This window comes from Lipomyces arxii (genome assembly GCF_038497795.1).
Source record: "Lipomyces arxii strain Phaff 12-163 unplaced genomic scaffold V1512scaffold_1, whole genome shotgun sequence".
In the NCBI taxonomy this organism is placed as follows: Eukaryota; Fungi; Ascomycota; class Lipomycetes; order Lipomycetales; family Lipomycetaceae; genus Lipomyces; species Lipomyces arxii.
In genome coordinates, this window is record NW_027117700.1 from 510,975 (window position 1) to 529,475 (window position 18,501).

The following is an 18,501-nucleotide window of genomic DNA, read 5'->3' on the forward strand; positions in this document are numbered from 1 at the left end:
ACTGTCTATACAAATTTGCGCTACTTTTTACGACGCTTGCTGTCAGAAGGTTGAGATGCGGTCCCGCTGCCATTTTGGCCTCTTCGCTCGGCACCTTTAAATACAGAAATCAAGGTTTCAGTCTCTCGCTGCATTTCTCGACTCCAATCACTCATGTCTGAGTCCCACCGGTTGTACATAACCGCGTTAGCAAACATCTTCATAATCTCTCGCTCCAACTCTGTAGAGTTTTGTATTCTGCCATCCTTAACCATGGCTTTAATAGTGCGTAAATCTGTAGGCTGCAGTATCAAATAATAGTAATCTGGAGCGTCATTCTCATTCACTGGACTCGTAAAAAACGACGCTGATCGATTCGAGGATATGTTGGACAATAATGGAGCAACCAAAGCTTGAAATTTTTTATTGGAGATGCGAGCCGCGGTACTTGAACCAACCGGAGTTGCGGGACTGCTTCGATCTTCCAACCGCGGTGATGACTCGATATTGGCCGTTGAATATCGACGCTTGCGCATAGTCCGAGTTCGAGGTCCGGTCTCCTCTTCTTCTTCTTCTTCTTCTTCTTCTTCTGCTTCCTCTGCTGGCTCTCCTTCTTCCTCTAATTCCTCTTTAGCAGACTCAACTGCCTCGTATTCATCGCCAACAGCAACCATGGCATCTCCTTGTTCCGTCTTTGTTTCCACGGCTTCCTCCGATTCAATACCACGGCGTCTCGACGATCTGGTTCTTGACCGAACAGTATCCTCTTCAACTGTCTCTTCTGTCGGAGCCCTAGCAAAATCATCTGGTTTTTCCGGCACATCTACAAACTTTGCGTCGTCACTATCTGCTGAATCGTCTTCAAGGACAATGTCGCTTTGACTTTCAGGTACAGCACTTGTCTCCAAATCTTGCCCGGCTTTATTTGGCATCCCTCTTTCGGACCTTAAAGTTGCGTGCTTTTCATTATCTGATTCCACCGTGGGTCGCACCGGTAAGGCATGCGATGCTTGCATATGGGTTGTCGACGTGCTAGTGCCCCCGGAAGCCCTTGTAACTCTTCTCCCAGAAAGTTTACCTTCCTCTATAGTTTGATCAACCCTCACCGCTGTTCCTTCAGACGGCTGAGTTACAGCACCAGCTTCTGAATTTTCTGTAGCTTCCGAAGATATCGTTTTTTCCGTATCTTCTCTCATAGACTGTGACATAATGTCAGAACTTTTCAGCAATTCAGTCGCACCCTTTTTGATGGCCTGTTCTAAAGCAGCCTCTTCTTTTCCGGAACTAAGTCCAGAAGACATTTCAATTTGTGCTTGCAACGACGCATTATGCATAATGATATCGGACTGCTCATCGGTACCTTCAAATTGCATAGAAATCGTCGAGTCATTAGGAAACACCGCAGTTGAATCGTTGTCGTTCGTTTGAGAAGTCGCATTTAACCCGACAAGCATGTTCTCGGGATTAGTTGCTGAAGACATTTCTGATTTAGAAGTCCCCTGTTTGTTTTCAATAGATGCACTAGAGTCAAGTTGCAATGCATCTGCTTTCAACTCATGTTCTAGTTCTAATGGTCGTGTTTCTAATGTGGTAGACAACTTCGTAGTTTTCGGTGCGAGATCTTCAATAGGAAGGTCCGCAATGATATCCTTCATCTCCAGATCATCAAGTGCAGATCGATCCACCACTTTTTGTGCGTGAACATTCAAGTCCGAGTGAGCTTTCTCATCCAATTTGATGGTGTTCTGCTGAGCATCTGCTGCTAAAGACTCTTCCATGTGCGACTCATCCGGTATATCCTCCTCGTCTAGGTGTTTCTGTTTTGTTTCTGCTTCCAGAGTTTTTAACCGATGATCCCATTCTCCTCTTCCAATTTCCTCAATCTCACGAAGATATTGGCGATAATTATGCTCATCCTCGCGAACCTTGTCAGTTAGTTCCCTACGATATCGATTATACAGTATCTCTGTAAGCTTAATAACTGACGGTGACGCTGCTTGTAGTTGGCAAACAAATTCTAAATCCCTTAATAAACACTTACGGTCAACACCCGCTCCTATACCCATACTTGGCTGCCGTTCCAGCCCTTCAGCATGCAACATGTTGTTAAATATTTCTTCGCATTCCTTCATTTATCGTCAATGTCTCAGAACAATAGGATACACCATTAAACATACTTTATCACTTATAACCTTTAAACCCGAGTCCCGTAACAATGGATGTGAAGCTAAAGATTTTGAAATTAAAGGAAACGATGAATCTCCTTCTTTGTGCACAAACTGTACTAACAGCAGTCTTTGCAGACTTGAGGCCAAGGAAACCATGGTTGTATCGTAGCAATCAACATAAAATATAATCTAAATGCCCCAAGCCAATATAACTATTAGATTGACAGCATATATGTTTTGCAGCGTAATGTACTATTCGTATGCGATGAATCTTAGCGTTCATGACTTCGAGAACTTTGATTCAAAACCCTCACCTCCTGAAAAGTTTATTCGCGTACACTGCACGTCTTCCGATTTACGACGCGCTCTGGTGCTGAGTTATGGTTTGCATTAAAAAAGTCACTCTGAAAATAGTTTGATATCAAGTCAACGCGACTCGAGTACAATTATATGGCATGCCTTTAGCTACCATAGAACTTAGATCATCTAAAGATACTACAGGCGCGCCCAACATCGGCTTGCCTACTCTGCTACAGACTTCTAGCGGTTTAGCTTTGGTAGAAATTCAAGGCACATTACATTTAAGTTTGCCGGAGGATGGCCAGCTTTCTAAAATTGGTAGGCTCACTATGGACGACAAGGTGGTATGGTTGTGGGTAGGAGATCATCAACGGATGGAAGGCAAAATTGTTGATCTGATACCGCCATTTGGTGTGCTTCAACGAGTCCAGGATCGAGCCGACAAAACTCATAGTGAGCACAGCAGTCCAAACAGTGGGAACGTCGAAATTGTTGAAATAATAAGAAAAAAAGTCGTGTTTAAAATACGGCCAGAGCCAATTGTAACTTAATTTCTTGTTACGGTAGCATATAGATGCGTTATGTTTTGTATATGTGTTCGAATTCAATTGATCTACGTTCTAATGTACAAAATCGTCGAACGAAATCTAGCCTAAGACTGTTAGTACTGAAACAAGCATTCTATAAAGGTGCAGAGGCGTCAAATATCAGAAAAAAAGGCAATAACTAGTTGTTTTCCGCAAATGCAAAGCATTGGTACAGGTCTGTGAAAAGGTTTTCATCATAAGAAGTGACGCCCTGCGAATATAAACTTAAAAGGAGCTTACCATTATTGCTGCAACTTGAAAAAAAAAGCCTAGCTTCGTCTGCAACTTCTATGTCAAATCGGTTCAGTGTACTTCAACATAAAAAAAGGCGATTGCAGTAAAAAGTCTTCATCTAAATTCACTTTGAAATATTCGACAGTAAATGGTTGGCATTTTTTGTACAGTTGAATTTACAATAACTTCAGAAGCAAACAGGACATGCCACAGCATGAGAGAGAAGTGTCCTCGCCTTGGTACAGGTTAAGTCACATTGATAAACGCACTTGTTCGCTAACCGCGACTTAGCATGAGTTTCGCCCACTTGGAACTCTGCTTGAATTATCTGCAACAGATTACCTCTGGCACACTAGAAAGTCTCGAAACCTTTTACTGTAAATCTAAATTATCATCAGTAAAGCAGCTCGACAGACCTTTGGCATTTACAGAAAGTTTTTCCGTGACATTCAAACCTTACAAAGAACGAGCAAATTCAGCAATCTGTAATTGTTCCTAGATGAAGATCTGCACATTGTGTACGGAAGACAATAGTTATCAGTAGACTGTATCATCAAATAGCATAAGAACGAAACACCAATCAACAAAAGAGCTCAATTACCGGAAGGTCTGACCAGAAGAGCCGTCACAAATTGCTCTTTGCAGAATGACTGGCAAAAGAGCATGTACCAGAAAAAATAGAGAAGTGCCGAAGCACATCTGTGTGCACAAAAGACTTTCACAGGCTATCATTTTGCCTAACTTAGGGATACAAAATTTTTTGCGGCTTTATAAATGTGTATTGAGTCACAAATAAGGTTTGATACTAGAGTCGCTCTTGCTCCTGCTCTCCTATTTTCATGATGTCTTCTCTTTCCTGTTCGGAGGTTGGTTGGTATATTGGAGTATATTAGAAGGGTAGTAAGTTGTAATTTTTTTTTGTTTTTATCGAGATCTTGTATATTAACGTTTGGCTTGAAAGTTAATTAAAACTCTAAGTTTTTGCCCGCAACAAAACGTAAACAATACCCTAAACCTGCCAGCTCTTTTTTTACTGTTACAAAATTGTAGTTACCAGTGCGTAAGACTCATCCGTCACGGTAGCTGCTGATCAAATCTTCACGACTGTTTTGTTTTTCTGTTCAGAGCCGTTTAATTGAGTGGACTGTTCATCATGACTACCCCAGCTTCTATCCCGGTGGTCAAGACGCTGGTCATGGAAAATGTATGACATTGTTCAAAATGCAAACGTCAATGCTAATGGTTTGAAAGACTGAAAAACGAGATGCGCTTATTGCTGTCGAGAAAAAATACCAGAAGAAGTGGGCCGAGGAGAAGGTTTTTGAAATTGACCCTCCAACAGCGGATGAATCTTCAATTTCTGATCCAGACGAGCTTAAAGAAAAGTTCCCAAAATTTTTTGGCACAATGGCTTATCCTTACATGAATGGTGTTCTTCATGCTGGTCATTCGTTTACTTTAAGTAAAGTCGAGTTCCAAGTTGGCTATGAGCGTATGTTAGGAAGGCGTGCTTTGTTTCCACTCGGGTTTCATTGCACTGGTATGCCAATTAAAGTAGGTGCATATAGAACATACGCGTATTGTAGCGGAATTGTACTAATCACTGTTTTAGGCTTGTGCTGACAAACTAACTCGCGAAATTGAGATGTTTGGACCCGATTTTGAAGGTTTTGTTCCCGAGGACGAAGAGTTTGAAGAGACGAAACCTGTTGCTTCAGCAGTAAAAACTGATCCTACTAAGTTCACTGCCAAAAAATCAAAGGCGGCTGCAAAGAAGGGTCGTGGGAAGTACCAGTTTGAAATTATGCTTCAACTTGGCATTCCTCGTTCAGATGTCAAACAATTTGCTGACCCGCAGCACTGGCTTCAGTATTTTCCTCCACATTGCATCACTGATTGTAATGATTTTGGAGCAAGAATTGACTGGAGACGCAGCTTTGTGACTACTGATGCTAACCCATACTATGACGCTTTTGTTAGATGGCAGATGAACAGTTTGAAGTATTTGGACAAGGTGAAGTTCGGTCTTAGATACACGATTTACTCGGCCAAAGATGGACAGCCTTGTATGGATCACGATCGACAGAGCGGTGAGGGTGTAAATCCACAAGAGTATTCTTGCATCAAAATTCAAGTGCTCGAATGGCCAGAAACCGCAATGACGGTCTTTAGCGCTGCTGGATTTTCTCCTGAAGGCAAGAAAGTGTCTCTGATTGCCGCAACTCTTCGTCCTGAGACTATGTATGGCCAGACTTGCTGCTTTGTGAGTCCCAATATCACATATGGCGTATATGAGATCTCTCCTACTGAGGCGTACATTTGCACTTCACGGTCTGCTAAGAACATGTCTTTCCAGAAAATTATGCCAATACGCGGAGAATGCAAGGTGTTAGCTCAGATCAGCGGTAAGGACTTGATTGGTGCAAGTATTCATGCTCCTTTGAGTGTGTACGAGGAGGTCCGCGTACTACCCATGGAAACCATTTTAGCCTCTAAGGGTACAGGTGTTGTCACATGTGTTCCTTCGGACTCGCCAGATGACTATGCTACTGTTATCGACCTTGCTAAAAAGGCTGATTACTATCAAATTAAGAGAGAATGGGCTTCTCTTGAGCCAATTCCTATCATCTCTACACCCACATATGGCGACCTTACCGCTGTCGCACTTGTCAAGGAATTAAAAATTCAGTCGCCCAAGGACAAGGAATTGCTTGCTAAGGCAAAGGAGATTGCATACAAGGATGCGTTTTACCAGGGTATTATGGTTATTGGCGACTACAAAGGTGAGAAGGTTGAAATTGCAAAGAACAAGGTCCGTGATGACTTGATCAAATCTGGAGACGCCTTTGTTTATAGTGAGCCTGAGGGTTTGGTTATGTCTCGAAGTGGAGATGAATGCGTTGTGTCTCTGGAGGATCAGTGGTACATGGACTACGGCGAAGAGTCTTGGAAAGAACAAACTAAGGATTTGCTGGATCACATCAACACTTACAGTGTAGAATCGCGTCACGCTTTTGAATATGTTCTAAGTTGGTTGAAGAATTGGGCCTGTGCGCGGAGTTACGGGCTGGGTACACGCCTCCCATGGGATCCTCAATATCTTGTTGAAAGTTTGTCAGATTCTACTGTGTACATGGCCTATTACACTATTGCACCTCATTTGCATTCAGATATCTTTGGCAAGACTAAGGGCAAAGCTGGTGTTTCCCCTGATGAAATGACGGACGAGGTCTTTGACTACGTGTTCGCTAGATCAGGCTTTCCTGAGAGCACTTCAATTCCGAAAGAAAAGTTGGATGCTATGAGAAAAGAATTTGAGTATTTTTATCCTCTTGATGTTCGAGTGTCTGGCAAAGACTTGATCAATAACCATTTAACATTCTTCATGTATTGCCACGTTGCATTGTTCCCCAAGAAGTACTGGCCGCGCGGTATCCGAACTAACGGTCACTTGTTGCTCAACAACGAAAAGATGTCGAAGAGTACCGGTAACTTTATGACTTTGAGCGAAATTGTCAAGAAGTTTGGTGCCGATTGCTCCAGGATGGCTTTGGCTGATGCAGGTGATACTTTTGAAGACGCCAACTTTGACGAAAGTAATGCCAACGCCATGATTTTGCGTTTATATACCATGCGTGAATGGTGCGAGGAACAAGTCAAGAACGTTGACAATCTTCGTGCAGGACCTATTGAGAGCTTTTTAGACAAAACGTTTGAGAACGAAATGAACTATATTGTGGAAGCCACCAAGAGAAACTACGACGGCGCATTATACAAGGCTGCATTGAAGACCGGATTGTACGATTTCCAGGCAGCTCGTGATTATTACAGAGAAGCTACATCGTACGATACTGGTATGCATAGAGATTTAGTGCTGCGATACATTGAACTGCAAGCTCTTTTGCTGACCCCAATTGCTCCTCACTGGGCAGAGCATATTTGGTCTGACGTCTTGAAGAAACCGCAGTCAGTTCAGTTTGCTCGCTTTCCCGAGATCAGCAAACCAGTTGACGTCAGTCTCACTGCCGCGTTAGACTATGCTCGAAACGTCTCTCGTGCTATTCGTGAAACCGAGGGAGCAAACATCAAGAAGCAAAAGAAGGGCAAGCCTGTTACATTTGACCCAAAGAGGCCTACGAAATTGACTCTATACATTGCTCTTGAGTTTCCTACCTGGCAAGAGAAGTATCTTGATCTTGTTAAGGATGCGTTTGATGATGTAAGTATCGTATATGTTTCGATTAGTGATAGAAGTAGAAGCTAACAAGTAGCAGTTGACTTTAAAGTTTTCACCAGAGCTTACATCAAAGGTGCAGAAACTTGGTGATATGAAGCGATCTATGCCTTTCGTCAATCATCTTAAGTTCCGCCTGACTGGAGGTAAGGAGTCGCCAAGTGTCGTTTTCAACAGAAAACTTGTCTTCGATGAAATCGAAGTTGTCAAGGCTACTATCCCTATTTTAGCTCGTGGAGTTGGTAGTCAGTCTGTTGACGCCTTCATTGTCAAGGAAGGGTCATCGGTTGGTATCAACATTCTCACCGGTGAGGAAGTTCCAATTGCTTACCCTAAGGAGATGGAGGCTGCTGTGCCGGGCACTCCAGGAATTTCTCTGGTCAACGTTTAGATCGTTGCGTAAAATGTTCATTTACAAAAACTTAGAAATAATATGATCGTACTTAAAGCTTCAATTTGCTATATTACAACATTTGTGCGCCGTTTTATCCCAATTAAGAAAATCACAGAGGAACGTGAGTGAACAGATAAGAAACACTTTCACCATTATGCAATCGTCGTATACTCTAAGCACCAGGTTAGCCTCAATATAATGCATAAAAACTAAAGATTTACCTCTGCCAAAGTAGGACTAATGTCAATTGTGTCCAGCTTTGGGCAAATGATTTTTTTATCCTCATGCGGGACAGTGTTAGTGCAAACGACTTTAGTCAGTTTGCTGGTCATAATGCGTTCGCAGGCCTTGCCAGACAGAATACCATGTGTCACAATAGCAATTACACTGATGGCACCGTGAGTAGTGAGAGTCTCCGCAGCTTTGACTAATGTGCCGCAGGTATCTGCCATGTCGTCGACCAGAATGGCAACTTTTCCTGAAACGTCACCGACGAGAACCATTCGAGATACCTCATTAGCACGTTGCCGTTCTTTGTGAATCAAAGCAAAGTTAAGATCTAGTCGATCTGCAAGTGCGGCTGCACGTTTGGCACCACCGGCATCTGGCGAAACAATAATTGCATTGTTGTAGTCCACTTCTTCTTTAATGTACTTCAATACCGATGGTTCACCGTAAAGATTATCAACAGGAACATTAAAGAAGCCTTGAATTTGCGAGGCATGCAGGTCCATAGTAATGACATGATTGCAACCAGCGGTCTGCAGCATATTAGCCATCAGTTTGGCTGTGATGGGAGCCCGAGACTTGTCCTTCTTATCTTGTCTGGCATATGGGAAATTTGGGATAACAGCAGTAATTCTGCGAGCTGAAGCAGTCTTGCAGGCGTTGATCATAATGAGCAGCTCCATAAGGTTATCGTTAATTTCTCCACATCCTGTTTGAATAATGAAGACTGAAAAATCAGTTTACATTCGTTACAGTAAAAAGGACAAAATTTACCATCTTCGTCTCGAACAGATTCTCCAATAGTGACGGAGGTCTCTTGATTGGAATATTGAAACACGGCTATTTTCGCTTGCTCAATACCAAGTCTAAAAAAATAGGTGGGTAGTAAATCAAAGCAGTAAAACTTTACAAAAAATAATTTTTTGAGCCTGTCCTACTGAATTAACTTACCGCCGACCATACCTATTAGCCATCCGCGCAAAAACACTCTCCTTCTTATGTAGTTGGAACTGCGCTTACCGAATACTCACTAAACGGGCAAGTTCTGGATGAGAATTTCCTGCCAGCAACTTGATTGAGTTAGACGACATTATTGAGACAACTCGTAGTTAGAAAGAGAAAACGTCTCAATCAAAGTTATTGCACCAAATGCGCTCTAACGCTGTAGAATAGGTGAGAGAAAGAGGATCAGAGAGAAGTCGCTTTTTATCAGAGTGCAAGCACTTTTTCTTTTGAGAATTTATTTGAACCGGTATCAACGTGGGGATGCTTATAGCCACAGAATGTACAGGTTCACAACTAGGTTCAATAGTCGGTTCACCACCGAACGACTAGATTGAAGAGTTGATTCGCGTATTGTTCGTGTTTCTTGTGTTTTTGGTGTCTTTGGGAGAATTTTACAAATTACTGGATAGCAGCAGTTTCATTTTTAAGTTCTTGATAAAAGTGTCACTCTGCAGATCAGTCAAATATTGATGGCAGCTCTGCTTGCTTGTTTTCAGTCACAAACATGTCACAGCTTGTGAATAATATCACAATAATAAATAAAGGTTAGGGCGAAGCAATAACATCGCGAACGCGTCGTCCATCTTGCTACGCGTCGCTCAAATCATCTACAATAAATGCAAGTAAGATGCCTTCTGTCCGTCGACCACGACGGGGTTCAACCTCGTCGCCAAATGAAGATTCTGACGATGACTCTGCGTCTGAAAGCCATTCGGTGATAAAAAGGCAACGCCTTTCTAATGTTGACTCGAATGCGAGCTCTTCCACGGAACAGCAGACCACACATGCGCCAGGTGCGATTGTTCGCGTCAGTTTACATAATTTTGTAACGTACACACAAGCAGAGTTCTTTCTTGGGCCAAATCTAAACATGATCATTGGCCCTAATGGTACTGGTAAGAGTACCCTGGTTTGCGCCATCTGTCTGGGACTCGGCGGAAAATCGGAAGTACGATCCGTGCACTTTGAGTATCTTGCCACCTCCTAACGAGTCTAGCTTCTTGGTAGAGCAAAGGAAATTGGTGAATTTGTCAAAATCGGAGAAACTGAAGGCACTATAGAAATTGAGTTGCAAGGCTTTCCAGGAGAGCAAAATCCAGTAATTGGTCGTACTATTCACAAGGATAACAAGTCGGGTTGGATTTTGAATGGTGAGATTAATACTGGTCAGTTGATTTGGTAATACTAACAGAACAGGTAAACAAGACACGTTCAAGAATGCAAAGGCTGTCATAGACAGATTTAACGTTCAGATCGACAATCTTTGTCAGTTCTTGCCTCAAGATAAAGTGGCTGAATTTGCTCACATGAGTCCTCAACAGCTTCTCATTGAGACAGAGCGAGCAACTGGTTCAGCTGAAATGCTAGCTCGTCATACCAGACTCATTGAACTTCACGCGCAGTACACTTCTCTTTCTCTTAGTAAGGACCTTAATGACAGAGAGCTACAGAACTTGAATGAACGCCAAGAAGCCGCTGGTGCCGAGGTCGAGCAGTTTAGAGAGCGCGATAGAATCAAAGCCGAAATTAAACTTTTGAATCAGTTCAGGCCACTTGCTGAGTTTCGCGATCTACGTGCTCAGTATGAGACGGCTCGCGGTGAACTGGCAGAATTAAGACGTCAACTTGATGAGGCAAAGGTACAAGCGGAGCCATCGCTACTGCTCTCGGAAACTGCGGGGCGGGAATATGATAAAGCACATGCTGTTTATGGTAACGCTATCGAAGTCTATCAGAAACAAAACAAAAAATTTCAGCATTTATGGAAAAAGCGAGATGACTTGATAAACGCCAGCGATGAAGCCAAAAGCAATGTCAATATTATAAAAAAGAACTACGCGAAGCACGAAGCAAAATTGGCAAGACTCAAGTCAGATCTAATTCGATATGAGGAGAAAGCTGCTGTCCAACCTGATATTAGTAGAAAAGAGGAGATACTAGAGATGATACGACTGAACGGAGAGACTGATCGAGCTAATAAACGGAAGAAGGAAGAGGAAGCTGCGCTTGTGAACCAACAAGATCAGCAAATTGTCCACCTTCGCGACGAAATCAAGAAGTGCAAATCAGAATTGGCAGATCTCGAATCTGCTGATGCGAGGAAGTTGCATCAACTTCAAAAACTTAGCAAGGATACCTACGATGCTGTGATTTGGCTGCGACAAAACAAGCACAGATTTAAGGCAGAAGTGTACGAGCCCCCAATCTTGACTCTCACGATTGACTCAGATAAACTGAACATGGTTGAAGCTATCGTCAGTTATTATGCTACGATTACTTTTACTTGCTTGTCACGAGAAGATTATAAACTGTTTTTGGAGGAAGTGACTGACAAGCGTGGGCTGAGTGTGTCTGTTAGCGAGTACTCAAACACTGATCGACCAAACTTTCAGGACTGGCAACGATCATGCTCAAAGGAAAAGTTACGACAGTACGGTTTGGAAAACTGGTTGATTGATTCTGTGTCAGGCCCAGATCCTGTATTGAACATGTTAGCGCACTCTTGTAATTTGGACGAAGTTGCATACACTACGAAATCCTTGACAGCTCAACAGCAACAACATATTGAAGACTGTAAAGATGACAGGGGTAGAATGCTCATAAAGCGCTATATCATGGATGGAATATCATACTATGTTAACAAGTCTGATTACTCCAACTCAACGTTCTTGACTACCCGTCAGGTTTTTAAAGCATCTCGATTAAGTGACGAAGGCGTCAATATTGAATACAAAAATGATCTCAATCGGCAAATTGCTGACTTGGAATTGCAAATCAGCATGCTCGAAGCGGACCGAGATGTTCACCGGAAGGCGAGATCTGTTTTGATGCAAGAAGACAGTAGGCTGGGAGAAGAGCGTCGCGCGTTGGACAAGGAACGTGAGCGCATGCGCAACGAGCTAAGGGACCAACAGCGAGCTATCACGAAGCGTGATGAGTGCTTGCTTGAGATTGAGAAATATGAGACTCAGCCAGACGACAGCGCAGAACAGATTGCGAACATGGAAGCGGTATACTTGGAAACATTGAACGAACGAGAGCAATTCACCAAGAAAGTTGTTGAAGCAGCTGCCAAAGTATCCCAGGCAGAACGCGCTTGTATTGTAGCTGGTATTGATGCTTTCCAAAAGCGAAGCAAAAAGAAGGAACTGAAAGAACGTTACGAGCTCACCGATTCTAGCTTGGTTAAACTTGAGAATGCCGTAAAACAGACGAAGGCGGCTAACCGAGCAAAGAAAGAGATTTTAGAACAGAAGAAGGGTGAGGCTCAGGAGCTTGTAGTTTCTCTGACATCAGAGGAACAGGCAGCACTTGAAGCGTTGCAAGATACAACTCTTGAAGAACTTGAAGCTAAGCTCTCAACTCTAAATAATGCTTACGAAAGCATTTTTGCTGGAAATGCCCATGTTGTGGAGCAGTTTGAGAGACGTGCTATCGAGATTGACCGTCTTCAAGACAAAGTTGACAACAGTGAAGTAAAGATCTTAGAGTTGAAATCTGAGATCGACGCTATTCGTGGGGAATGGGAGCAGGAGCTGGATTCGTTGGTAGCAAACATCTCAACAGCCTTTTCTGAAGCCTTCAGCTCCATTGGATGTGAAGGGAATGTCCGCGTCGGTAAGGACGAAGACTATGCCAAGTGGTGCATTGAAATTCGTGTAAAATTTCGGAAACATGAACAACTTCAATTGCTAACGCATCAACGGCAATCTGGTGGGGAGAGGTCAGTGTCGACCATTTTTTACTTGATGTCACTACAAGATGTCACAAAAGCACCGTTTCGCGTTGTCGACGAGATCAACCAGGGAATGGACCCGAGAAACGAGAGAGTTGTGCACAGTCGCATGGTGGACGTTGCTTGCCAGGATCACGCTAGTCAGTATTTTCTGATCACTCCTAAATTGTTACCGCATTTAAAATATCACGAGAAGATGGTTGTTCATTGCATCTTCTCAGGCATTTATTTGCCAAACTCCAGTACTGATTCCGCGAAAGTGGGATTGGGGCGACTACGCAAATATGCTGCCATTGGACGGCGTTTAAGAGGTATTGCCGCTTAGCTGAATTTGAGTTTATGATTGTAGATTAAATATATACATCAAGACTATTAATCTAGTATGTGCTGGCTAATTATTGTAATTGTGTTTGTAGTATGGAGTCCAGCTCAGCAGCGCGTTGACGTGCTAGCTCCACACATTTAAGGATCTGTTCTTTAGAAACTGTACTTTTGCCTGCCGATATAGAAAGGTTCTGTATTCTATATTTGTTAATATACATTATGATCCGATGGATAGAATTACTTACTCGGCACTGTCTGCCGCCAAAACTAACGATATTCGGCCTTGTATACTAAGCTCTTCGACACGTCCCTCTAGGTCTGCAATAACAATTCCAGTATCTTGCATGACGCCAAAATTGAAGTACCACGGCAAGTGGGTGTAGTTCAAGATTAGCGGGACGGTTTCTGTCCTGGAAAATAGCACACGTGGTTCTGTGCTGAAGTCTGCTGTGATAACATCTTCTTTGTCGTCTTTTATTGCTTTTGGTAATCGAGTGACTGCAAGTGCTGATAGAAGAGCTGTCCATGCAACATCTAGTGAGTATGTTTGTGAGAACAGCTGAATTTGAGCTTGCAAAACTAACGACTGCGTCGTATCTGGTATCAGCAACTGTGCCGAATCAAATAGCTTGGTCGCTGCAGCAGTTTCAAACATCCAATTCGACATGCTCATGAGCTCGTGCTGTGGTGGCCCGGTCCGACCAACTATGTCGATATTTGTATATAGAGCAGATGGTCCAAGTTCTGTAAAATCAACAACATAACCCGTTATACCGCATACTGCTATGCATTCGCCCATTCTAACCACCGATGATCCAAGTGTGTTGACCAGCGCTGAAGTGTTCATGCTACATGACCGAAACTGTTCTGGCGCCCGCAGCGACGGCCGCACTGGTGGGTTGAGAGAAATGTATTTGTCAAAAAAAACTGTTGGCAGCAATCGTGCAAACAGCTCTGGCGATGCGCTCAGAGCATTAGCAAATGGAAGCTGCTCTGCCATTTAAGCATATGCTATAGATTATCAATTCACCGTGTTTATGTTCAAGCTTAAATTTTTTTAAGGTTACCCTAACCGTATGCCCTGCATAAGTAGTACATGTCGGGTTAATTATGACTTCTCTAAGGTCTCAGGGCAATACCCTATACATCACTAAATGGTACGTGACTGCTTTATACTGCGCGTAGACCACAACACCGTTCAATGTTAACGATTCGTGATTTTTGGAACTCACGATTGGCAACTGGTCAGCGAGTCCGCACATATTCAACTGATTACTGCTTCATCCACACATTCAATATGAAGGTATGTTTGTCATTGATTAACGCGCTATGTCAGGCTCGATTTATAATGGATATACGCTATTATATCTGTGTGCTTGGAAGTGCTTTGGAGATTTCGAACAGTTGATTAACGATTTATGTTTATAGCTCAACATTTCATATCCCGCGAACGGAACTCAGAAGTTGATCGAAATTGACGACGAACGTCGTACTCACGTCTTTGTCGAGAAGCGTATGGGACAGGAGGTTGAAGGAGACAGCGTCGGCGATGAGTTCAAGGGCTACATCTTCAAGATCACTGGTGGTAACGATAAGCAGGGTTTCCCCATGAAGCAGTATGTGTTCTATCATGATAGTGAAGTGTGAGAATAGTGTCTGATAAATCTAGGGGTGTTATGCATCCTTCCCGTGTTCGTCTGCTGTTGTCCAAGGGTCATTCTTGTTACCGTCCCCGTCGTACCGGTGAGCGCAAGCGTAAGTCGGTGCGCGGATGCATTGTTGCCAACGACTTGGCTGTTCTCTCTCTTGCTATTGTCAAACAGGGTGAGTCTGACATCGCGGGTCTGACTGATGTCGAGCACCCCAAGAGACTGGGACCCAAGCGGGCCTCTAAGATTCGGAAATTCTGGGGTCTCACCAAGGAGGACGATGTTCGTAAATACGTTGTTCGTCGTACCGTTGAGAAGAACGGCAAGTCTTACACCAAGGCTCCTAAGATCCAACGTCTCGTTACTCCCCAGACCCTCCAGCGCAAGCGTCGTCGCATTGCTCTTAAAATCAAGAAGGCCGAGTCCCAAAAGGAGGCTGCCGCCGAATACACTCAGATGATTCATGCTCGTCGTACATCCAAAAAGCACGGTTCTCATTAGTTTTATAAAATATGGCTTAAGTTGAATAATGTATAAAAGTTTCATCTATCTTTTCAAGTAATTTACAGTTGGAGGCGTGTAGCTTTCTGGGCTATACAGTCTAAGAAAGCTATTGTAGTTTATTCACTTAATATTGCACCAAGATCTGTTGAAAGCAGCCCGTGTAGAGCTAACAGCATTTGTTAAGTGAAGTAGGCATAGAAGCAACTTACAGTTTACAATGTTACTTTAATTTTTCACTCATACGGTGATTCTCAACAAAAATTATTAGCATATATATATAGTGCACGTCTGATTAGAAACCAGTCGTAGGAGCCGAAACCCAAGACGCTTGAGCTTCTTGAAAGTCGTTGATATACTTCTCATCCTGTGGTACCACGCCTCTTCCTCCTCCTTCTTCCTCCTGATCTTCTTGTTCGTCAGTTTCGTCTGGCTCTGTCGTCTTTGATCTGTGCCATTTTTTAATTTTTTTGCCGCTACCGAATGCTTTATCATAATCCTCCTCATTAAATTGGGCATTATCATCGCCTCCAGCAACACCAACAAAGCCTTCGTATGGGCCTTCTTCTTCACTCTCAGACTCTTCTTCTGCAGATTGGTATTCCTCGCCGCCCATTTTGTCACTGGCTGACGATATTGAAGGCGACAACGGACGTACATAAGGATTTTCCCATTGTGAGCTGTTTTTTGGCGGTCTTTTGTTGTAGTTACCTATAACTTCGTCAAGATCATCATCACTATCATCATTTTCATCCGCAGAGTCGATTCCCTTTGAGCGCGCACGAATAGGGGCAACGGACGTTGATGTAGACAAAGATGAACCCGCAACAGCACTGTCAGGGTCATCGGTAGACTTCATAGAAGCCTCTTTATCCTTACGCGCAGTCATCGATAATTCTGCAACAAACTTTTCTTCTGAGGGAGGTTGAAGTACATGTACAGCTGTAGCAGAACGAGAAGTTTCTGCAAATCTTCTCGAACGATTATCAATGTCGTCATCGTATCCTCTAGCGGGCTCGGCCTCGTATCCAGTATCAAACTCACCGGTCTCAGTCGTCTCACTTGATGCTGACAAATCCTTGAAAACATTTGAAAAGTTCTGTTTTGGGTGTCGCGGTTGTCGGGTATTTGGCTTAAGTTTGCGCTCCTCAGAATCATCGTCGTCATTGAAGTCAAAAAGGTCACGATTTGGATCCTCGGTCTCGTCATCCTCTTGGACGCGACTTGGCTTTCTTACATCTGGAGAAACTGTGCTCTCGTATTGTTGGACAGCAGCAGGAAGTATAGAAGTCAAATTATCGCTTTTGATTTTACTCGTGGCTGCCGCTTCCAAATGTGAGTGGACATACATTGGCGTGATAAAACCGGCTCTGTCTTTATCTGGATTCCAAGTTTTTGCACTAAAGCCCGTTTGCTTCTTAATTGCGTCGTTTGTGTCAATGTCATCTTCATCCGATGATGATTCGTAATCAATCTGCGACTGTTGGGAAACTACAGTCCGGTTGCCCTTAAGATCAATACTAATGACCTGCTTACCTCTGCCGTTTCGCTGACGTTCAATTGCTTCATTCATCTTCAACGTTCGTTCTTGCTTTCTCAATTGTTTTGCACGTTCTGCAGCTGTTGCCCATTTGTCAGTAGACTGCCCTGGGAGTTCGAAATCACTAGCGTTATCGATAATTTTGGTGCGTTGCGTTGAATTGGCTTGATAAGACAAAAGATTTGACAATTGATCGTTTGCTCTGTCCAATCCAGGAAAAACCGGCAGCCTCACATTATCGTGTCCGCCAGCACTGCTCGAATATGACTGTCGCGAAGGTCCGCCTGCAGTCACCTTTCGCGCTCTTTCATTGCTGATCTCAGTCTTAATTTGGCCACGTTCTTGTCGAAGTTCAGCTAAGATAGCCATGTATTCTGATTGCTCCAATAACGGTGTATGGCAGAATGTACATGGGCCAAGTCCTTCGCGGACACAAATGATCTTTCCGCAGTTGAGACAGTTCGGGGCAACTTGCAATAGGGGATGGCGTTGTGCTGTCATTGTTAATCATGTTCACGTTCAATTCAAATCAAATAAGCTTGCCTTGGCAGTTACATATCCTACGTTGACCGCTGTTGTTATATTGCTCCAAAAGCCGAACCGCTTCATCAACTTCTTGCAGTGACTTGACCTTAATTGATGTTGGTCCGGTCCGCTCAGCAATTGCGTCAGCGATTGCACCCTTAGAATGCTTTTTCTTTGGGCTTAACAGATCCGAAACAAGGACGCCGTCAGACGTCGTGTGCGACGCCGCAACTTTAGTGGCCTTTAATGAAGGTGTGACTGCAGTCATTGGTGCAGCAGCTGCTGGTTGCGTAGTGGCATGAGCGAGAACTGTAGATCTACCTTGTCGTATAGATGGGTCATACGCACCAATGTGCTGTCCTAAGAATGGAGTAGGCGCTCTCCATTGAGGATCTTGTCTGCCTTCTAATGAAGAAGTGCGCATATTGGAGACTTCTTGTGTTGCCGATCTAGAAGGTGAAGCATGATCCAATACGGGTTGCGCTGTAGGTTCGGGTGTAGCTGTTTTCAAATTGACTGCTCTGCAAAAACTGTTAACAATCTGTCATTTGGACTAGTAGAAGTATGTACTTTTTGAGGCTATAATAGTCATCTTCCTCAGATTTCATATAAACATCACCTATGTCTGCCAGTTTTGTAGTCACAGGCTGTCGAATACCAGTAGGTTTTGTGACAACTTTTTTTAATCCAGTAGAGCTCTTAGCAGCGCCTATTGGAGTGCGAGTCTTTGCTCTACTTGCGCTCTTTGTGGGCCAACGCCTTGAGCAAAAGTCGTGTATAAAGTCCAGCGACATGGGTTCTTCGCCCAATATACCCTAAAATCAATTAGAATCGTGGTTTACTTGACGGAACTGTGCATTAAGTAGAACCTTTAAGTGACCCGCTGCTTCATCAGCAGAGCCCAAGCTCGACGCATAGCGCATGATCTGCAACCTAGTATCATCATCCAATGGCAAAATAGCCCTCAAATTACGAGCTGCAATTGCTTCGAGCGCAGCGGTCGACATGTTAGTAGTAGGTATCTAACAGTGCTGTATGATTTTATGGGCTTTTTGTTCATATAAGCTGTCTCGATTTGATGCTAAACATTATTAAAC

At 43.4% G+C, this 18,501-nt stretch overlaps 8 protein-coding genes across 8 annotated transcripts; 4 read left to right on the forward strand and 4 right to left on the reverse strand.

Annotated features, from left to right (window-relative positions):
• Positions 1-20: 20 nt before the first annotated feature.
• V1512DRAFT_200739 (uncharacterized protein) lies at positions 21-2,081 on the reverse strand (the record flags this gene model as incomplete). Its single annotated transcript, XM_066913202.1, has 2 exons — positions 21-1,972; positions 2,021-2,081. The coding sequence occupies 2 exons, from the start codon at positions 2,079-2,081 to the stop codon at positions 21-23; spliced, it is 2,013 nt and encodes a 670-aa protein (XP_066774148.1).
• A 431-nt stretch (positions 2,082-2,512) lies between these two features.
• On the forward strand, positions 2,513-3,168 carry V1512DRAFT_256214 (chromosome transmission fidelity protein 8). Its single transcript, XM_066914972.1, has one exon. It carries the CDS (start codon positions 2,603-2,605, stop codon positions 2,996-2,998), a length of 396 nt encoding a protein of 131 aa, XP_066774149.1. The 5' UTR covers positions 2,513-2,602; the 3' UTR covers positions 2,999-3,168.
• A 1,148-nt stretch (positions 3,169-4,316) lies between these two features.
• On the forward strand, positions 4,317-7,997 carry V1512DRAFT_231898 (uncharacterized protein). Its single transcript, XM_066913999.1, has 4 exons — positions 4,317-4,472; positions 4,520-4,822; positions 4,881-7,487; positions 7,543-7,997. The coding sequence occupies exons 1-4, from the start codon at positions 4,422-4,424 to the stop codon at positions 7,891-7,893; spliced, it is 3,312 nt and encodes a 1,103-aa protein (XP_066774150.1). The 5' UTR covers positions 4,317-4,421; the 3' UTR covers positions 7,894-7,997.
• Positions 7,935-9,511, reverse strand: V1512DRAFT_256221 (phosphoribosyltransferase-like protein). Its single transcript, XM_066914973.1, has 4 exons — positions 9,145-9,511; positions 8,899-8,990; positions 8,118-8,851; positions 7,935-8,068 (listed from the first exon to the last, which is right to left on the reverse strand). Exons 1-4 carry the CDS (start codon positions 9,213-9,215, stop codon positions 8,006-8,008), a joined length of 960 nt encoding a protein of 319 aa, XP_066774151.1. The 5' UTR covers positions 9,216-9,511; the 3' UTR covers positions 7,935-8,005.
• A 166-nt stretch (positions 9,512-9,677) lies between these two features.
• Positions 9,678-13,241, forward strand: V1512DRAFT_256222 (P-loop containing nucleoside triphosphate hydrolase protein). The gene is made up of 3 exons (XM_066914974.1): positions 9,678-10,078; positions 10,127-10,280; positions 10,327-13,241. The coding sequence occupies exons 1-3, from the start codon at positions 9,758-9,760 to the stop codon at positions 13,188-13,190; spliced, it is 3,339 nt and encodes a 1,112-aa protein (XP_066774152.1). The 5' UTR covers positions 9,678-9,757; the 3' UTR covers positions 13,191-13,241.
• Positions 13,170-14,227, reverse strand: V1512DRAFT_231906 (uncharacterized protein). The gene is made up of 2 exons (XM_066914000.1): positions 13,435-14,227; positions 13,170-13,387 (listed from the first exon to the last, which is right to left on the reverse strand). The coding sequence occupies exons 1-2, from the start codon at positions 14,187-14,189 to the stop codon at positions 13,261-13,263; spliced, it is 882 nt and encodes a 293-aa protein (XP_066774153.1). The 5' UTR covers positions 14,190-14,227; the 3' UTR covers positions 13,170-13,260.
• Positions 14,228-14,426: 199 nt separating this feature from the next.
• V1512DRAFT_256225 (40S ribosomal protein eS6) lies at positions 14,427-15,389 on the forward strand. Its single transcript, XM_066914975.1, has 3 exons — positions 14,427-14,492; positions 14,618-14,805; positions 14,859-15,389. Exons 1-3 carry the CDS (start codon positions 14,487-14,489, stop codon positions 15,337-15,339), a joined length of 675 nt encoding a protein of 224 aa, XP_066774154.1. The 5' UTR covers positions 14,427-14,486; the 3' UTR covers positions 15,340-15,389.
• A 111-nt stretch (positions 15,390-15,500) lies between these two features.
• V1512DRAFT_218441 (uncharacterized protein) lies at positions 15,501-18,448 on the reverse strand. The gene is made up of 4 exons (XM_066913627.1): positions 18,274-18,448; positions 17,975-18,219; positions 17,423-17,925; positions 15,501-17,373 (listed from the first exon to the last, which is right to left on the reverse strand). The coding sequence occupies exons 1-4, from the start codon at positions 18,409-18,411 to the stop codon at positions 15,635-15,637; spliced, it is 2,625 nt and encodes an 874-aa protein (XP_066774155.1). The 5' UTR covers positions 18,412-18,448; the 3' UTR covers positions 15,501-15,634.
• Positions 18,449-18,501: the final 53 nt, after the last annotated feature.